The sequence below is a fragment of the Larimichthys crocea genome, chromosome XIII, assembly GCF_000972845.2.
Source record: "Larimichthys crocea isolate SSNF chromosome XIII, L_crocea_2.0, whole genome shotgun sequence".
In the NCBI taxonomy this organism is placed as follows: domain Eukaryota; kingdom Metazoa; phylum Chordata; class Actinopteri; family Sciaenidae; genus Larimichthys; species Larimichthys crocea.
This window is the reverse complement of record NC_040023.1, coordinates 11,341,849-11,347,911: the sequence shown is the minus strand read 5'-3', so window position 1 is coordinate 11,347,911 and position 6,063 is coordinate 11,341,849. Positions and strand designations below refer to the sequence as shown.

Here is a 6,063-nt window from a genome sequence, read left to right as displayed (position 1 = left end):
GAGTACCCTCTTTCTATTACAAACTGTCTATACCGATCCATTAACTTGTTGTACCCTTCTAGTACCCTGTACTCCCTGTATTAATGATTATCAGCATGTTATATAACCATGTATCTATCTTTCCTTCATACATCAGATCTTCTCCCCACAACAGTTATAGTTACTTCTCAGCACTGAACCTAGCAACCCTTCTGCCGTGGTAACTTGCAAATGAGAACACATTTCAGCCAGCTGTATGTTGGCGTGGGCTGCGTGGGGTTGGGTGTTGTCAGATGACCTGATCTGAAAATGTCAGTTTAACAAAGGCAGCCCGATTATTTTGTGCACTGAGAGAGGAAGATGTATCTAACCTGTGCAGTATAATCAATGCAAAACATTACAGGTGAACATTACCTGTTTATGTTGTATTAAAGGTTTATAAAGTGTGGACCCACCGTTCACACACAACTACACACCACACAATACACACACTTACACACACACACATTTCTTCAGTGAAGTGCTGCATTGTCCTCTGCTGCTAATGAAAACTGTGTGTGTGTGTGTTGTGGTGTTGTGTGTGTCAGGACCTGATGGAGAGCGACAGCATCACTCTGGACTGGATGTTCAGATTACTCTTCCATCAATGACATTGTCAGGTAACGACCGTCACTGCCGCAGTGTCGGGGCTACAGGCAGTCTGTGATGCCTTTTGTGTTGAACATGGAAAACCAGCAGAACAACACCACCACACAGTGACAACACCACAGTGACACACACTGACACAGGACACACACACAGTGAACACCACATGACACAGTGACACACACACAGTGACACCACACACGCACACACAACACACACACACACGACCACAGTGACACACACACACACAGTGACACACACACGACCCACAACGACCACAGTGACACCCACACAGTGACCACACACGACACAGTGACACACACACGGACACACACACACGACACACACACGACACGTGACACACACACAGTGACACAACACACAGTGACACACACACGACACATGACACAACAACAGTGACACACACACGTGACACACACACGACACAGTACAACACACAGGCACACACACAGTGACACACACACACCACAGTGACACACCACAGTGACACACACACGTGACACACACACAGTGACACACACACACAGTGACACACACACAGTGACCCACACAGTGGACCACACACAGTGACACGTCCAAACGTCAGATGAAGAAACTCAGTTCTTTAAAACAACATCTCAGGAGGCCCTGTTTGTCCAGTCACAGTATCATGTTTATGTCCAATAATCATCAGCAGTTCCTGATCTATCCTCCTGTGACACAGAGTTCACAGAGGTGGGACATCCATGAAATTAGTGTTTATTGTTGCTTTTTTGTCACCAGGGCATGTTGTTCTTCACAACAGTGTCATCGTTTCCCATGGCAACCTGAAGTCTTCTAACTGTGTGGTGGACAGTCCTTTGTCTGAAGATCACTGACTATAGGCCTGGAGAGTCTCCGGACCAGCAGCTGCCCCGAGGACACACATGCTTACTACGCACGTACGACGAGTACTTTAAATATATTAAAAGTTGTCATTATATTGAACAGATGATTCATGCAGCCGTCAACAACTACAGCTCCTCCTCTGCAGCTCCCTCTACATCTGTTATTGTGGATTCCACCTTTTTGTTTTGATGGAAACCACCTGTGCACCTCCACCTGGTGTCTGCAGGTAAGCTGTGGACGGCCCCAGAGGTGCTGAGGACAGAGTGTTCCTCCTCCATGTGGGACTCAGAAAGGAGACTCTAACAGCTTTGGTATCATACCTGCAGGAAGTGGCTCTGCTGAGAGGAGTCTTCTACATCGACACACAAACCCTGACTCCTAAAGGTCAGTGCAGATCTCACAAGCCTCCACACCACGCTCTGCTTTTAACATGGGGACCTATGGAGACGTGTTTGATGTGTGTTTGATGACAGTGTAGAATCTGTTATTTACATTCCGCTGTGACAGCTCGATGACAGCCGTCACACACACTCATGTCAGGATGTTGATGTTGTGCTGCTCAGATCAGAGCTTCTCCATCCAACTTCTCAGCTGAGATGAACGATACACACACCACTGATACACACTGATACACACTGATACACCTGATAAACACCTGATACACTCTGATACACACTGATACACACTGATACACACTGATACACTCTGATAACACTGATACACCTGTACACACTGATACACTCTGATACACTCTGATACACACTGATACACTCTGACATACACACTGATCACACACACTGATCAACGACACTGATTACACATCTGATACACACTGATTCCAACACTGATACACACTGCATACACTCTGATACACACTTGATACACACTGATACACTCTGATACACACTGATTACACTCTATACACACTGATACACTCTGATACACTACTGATTACACAATGATACACTCTGATACACACTGATACCACACTGATACCACTCTGATACACTCTGATACACTCTGATACACACTGATACACCTCTGATACACTCTGACTACACACTGATACCACACTGCTACACACTGATACACACTGATACACACTCTGATACACACTGACATTACACTACTGATACACACTGATACACTCTGATACACTCTGATACACTCTGATACACTCTGATACACACTGATACCACACCTGTACACACGATACACATCTGATACACACTGTACACTCTGACTACACTCTGATACCCACTGATACACACTGATACACTACTGATACACTCTGATACACTCACTGATACACACCTCTGATACACAACTGATTACACACTGTACACTCTGATACACTCTGATACACATGAACTACCACACTGATACACTACTGATACCACACTGATACACACTGATTTTTATAAAGACAGATACCACTGATACCACACTGATACACTCTGATACACTCTGATACACTACACTGATACACACTGATACACACTGACACACTGATACACTCTGATACACACTATACACCTGATACACACTGATACACACTGATACACTCTGATACACTCTGACTAACACACTGCTACAAATAACACTGATACACTCTGATACACTCTGATACACTCTGATACACACTGATACACCACTGATACCACCTCTGTACACACTGATACACACTGATACCCACTTGATACCAACACTGATTACACTCTGATAAACACTGATACACACTGATCCTTGACACACTTCTGATACACTGATAACACACTGATACACACTGCTACACACTGATACACACCTGATACACACTTGATACACTCTGATACCACTCTGAATACACATGATACACTCTGATAACTGACACTGCTACACCCACTCTATACACTCTGATACACACTGATACACTCTGATACACTCTGATACCCACTGATACACAATGATTACACATCTGATACAACTTGATACATCTGATACCTCCACTGATACCACTCTGCTACTACATGATCACACCACTGATACAACTTCTGTACACACTACTCATATACCACAACACTCTGTACTGTACACACTGATAACACTCTGAACACTCTGATACACACTGAATTACACACTGATACACTCTGATCACACCCTGATACACTCTGATACACACTGATACACACGATACACACTGATACACTCTGTACACACTGACCACTACCCCTCTGATACACCTGATACACACTGATACACACATTGATACACTCTGATACACTCTGATACACAAACGCTCACACTGATACACTCTGATACACACTGATACACTCTGATAACACTGATACACACTGATTACACCTATACACTCTGATACACATGATACACTCTGATACACATGATACACTCTGATACACACTGAACATCTGATACACTACTCTGATACACACTGATACACTTGATACACTGATACACACTGATACACTGATACACTCTGACACTCTGATACACACTGATTCACACACTGATACACTCTGATTACACTCTGATACACACTGATACACACTGATACACTCTGATACACTCTGACATGCACACTGATACACTCTGATACACTGATACACACTGATACACTCTGATACACTATGCTACCACTCTGATACACACTGATAACACACTGATACACCCTTAATTGATTGATGGTCCTGACCAAACATATGTTGGATCATGTGACGCTGAACACACTGATGAGAATGAGACTGCTCTGTGGATCTGCATCAGGTGAGGACTGATGAAGCATGTGTACCTGTGTGTCCTTCATCAGAGATTGTTCAGGTGGTGCAGCAGGGTGTGGCCCCCCCCCTCCGGCGTCACTCTGCTTCCACAGTCACAGTGAGACCTCGGAGTCCTGATGCAGCGCTGCTGGAGCGAAGAGCCGAGCGACAGACCCGACTTCAACACACCATCAAGATCCTGCTCAGGAAACAGCACAGGTGGGACAGGACGGGGACAAGGGGACAGGGGGCAGAGACAAGGAGGACATGGAGCGGAGACAATGGGACGGGGGGGGGGGACAAGGGGGACATGGGGCAGAGACAAAGGGGGGCAGATGACAGGGGGCGGGGACAAGGGGACATGGGGAGGGGACAGATGACTGATCTCTAGTTGAATACAGTTGTCAACGGTCACTTTTACACACATGAATATGCTCATTCTGTCACCTATCTGTCTGTCTGTCTGTCTGTCTGTCTGTCTGTCTGTCTGTCACCTGTCTGTCTGTCTGTCTGTCTGTCTGTCTGTCTGTCTGTCTGTCTGTCACCTGTCTGTCTGTCTGTCTGTCTGTCTGTCACCTGTCTGTCTGTCTGTCTGTCTGTCTATCTGTCTGTCACCTGTCTGTCTGTCTGTTCAGGGGTTATGGCTCCAACATCTTGGATAACCTCCTGTCTCGGATGGAGCAGTATGCCAACAACCTGGAGGAGCTGGTGGAGGAGAGAACGCAGGCGTACCACGAGGAGAAACGCAAGGCGGAAGCACTGCTCTACCAAATACTACCACAGTAAATATACTGCAGTAATACTGCATACTACCACAGTAAATATACTGCAGTAATACTACATACTACCACAGTAAATATACTGCAGTAATACTTCTTGTACTGTGTGTTTCAGCTCTGTGGCTGAGCAGCTCAAACGAGGTGAGACGGTTCAGGCTGAAGCTTTCGACTCCGTCACCATCTACTTCAGTGACATCATCGGCTTCACCGCCCTGTCGGCTGAGAGCACGCCACTACAGGTCAGTAGAAGTCAGTGGAGCCATCTTGTGGTGGAACATGTTCTTACAACATGTATGATGACGGAACATGCGGTATGTTTGTATGTACGTGCAGGTCGTGACCTTGCTGAACGACCTCTACACGTGCTTCGACGCCATCATCGACAACTTTGATGTTTACAAGGTAAAAGATTCCACTTCCTGTCTACATGCTAAGCTAGGCTAACAGTGTTGGGAGCTGGAGCCGGTCGAGCCGTCCAATCAGGACGCTCTGTTTCTTTATGAAGAGAGAGATGCAGGTTGGAGCAGTTGGCTCTGTGTTAGCATGTCATCATGTGGCATGTTCTGGATGTGATGAGGACCATCACCGTGTGTCGTCTGAAGGAATTGACGTGAAGTTAGAACACCTTCTTTGACCTCTGACCCCGCTCCGCCCTCAGGTGGAGACCATCGGCGACGCTTACATGGTGGTGTCCGGTCTGCCGGTGAGGAACGGGAAGCTGCACGGTCGGGAGGTGGCCCGGATGTCTCTCGCTCTGCTGGACGCTGTCAAGAGCTTCAGGATCCGACACCGAGCCAATCAGCAGCTGCGGCTACGCATCGGCATACACAGCGGTCAGTGTGTGTGTGTGTGTGTGTGCGTGTGCGTGTGTGTTTAAACAAAGAACTCAAATGAATGTGTGTGTGTGCAGGTCCGGTGTGTGCAGGTGTCGTCGGGCTGAAGATGCCCAGGTACTGTCTGTTTGGAGACACGGTCAACACAGCGTCACGCATGGAGTCTAACGGAGAGGGTAACAC

The 6,063-nt window shown here is 46.6% G+C and overlaps 1 protein-coding gene across 1 annotated transcript in view; it reads left to right on the top strand.

The window, feature by feature from the left end:
- Positions 1–6,063, top strand: part of npr1a (natriuretic peptide receptor 1a) — a 30,100-nt gene that overhangs the window by 22,845 nt on the left and 1,192 nt on the right. The window contains 9 exon segments of the mRNA XM_027286600.1: positions 4,319–4,360; positions 4,363–4,389; positions 4,392–4,453; positions 4,456–4,487; positions 4,904–5,050; positions 5,163–5,286; positions 5,381–5,449; positions 5,706–5,880; positions 5,958–6,056. Of these exon segments, the coding sequence (XP_027142401.1) occupies positions 4,319–4,360; positions 4,363–4,389; positions 4,392–4,453; positions 4,456–4,487; positions 4,904–5,050; positions 5,163–5,286; positions 5,381–5,449; positions 5,706–5,880; positions 5,958–6,056 (777 nt within the window).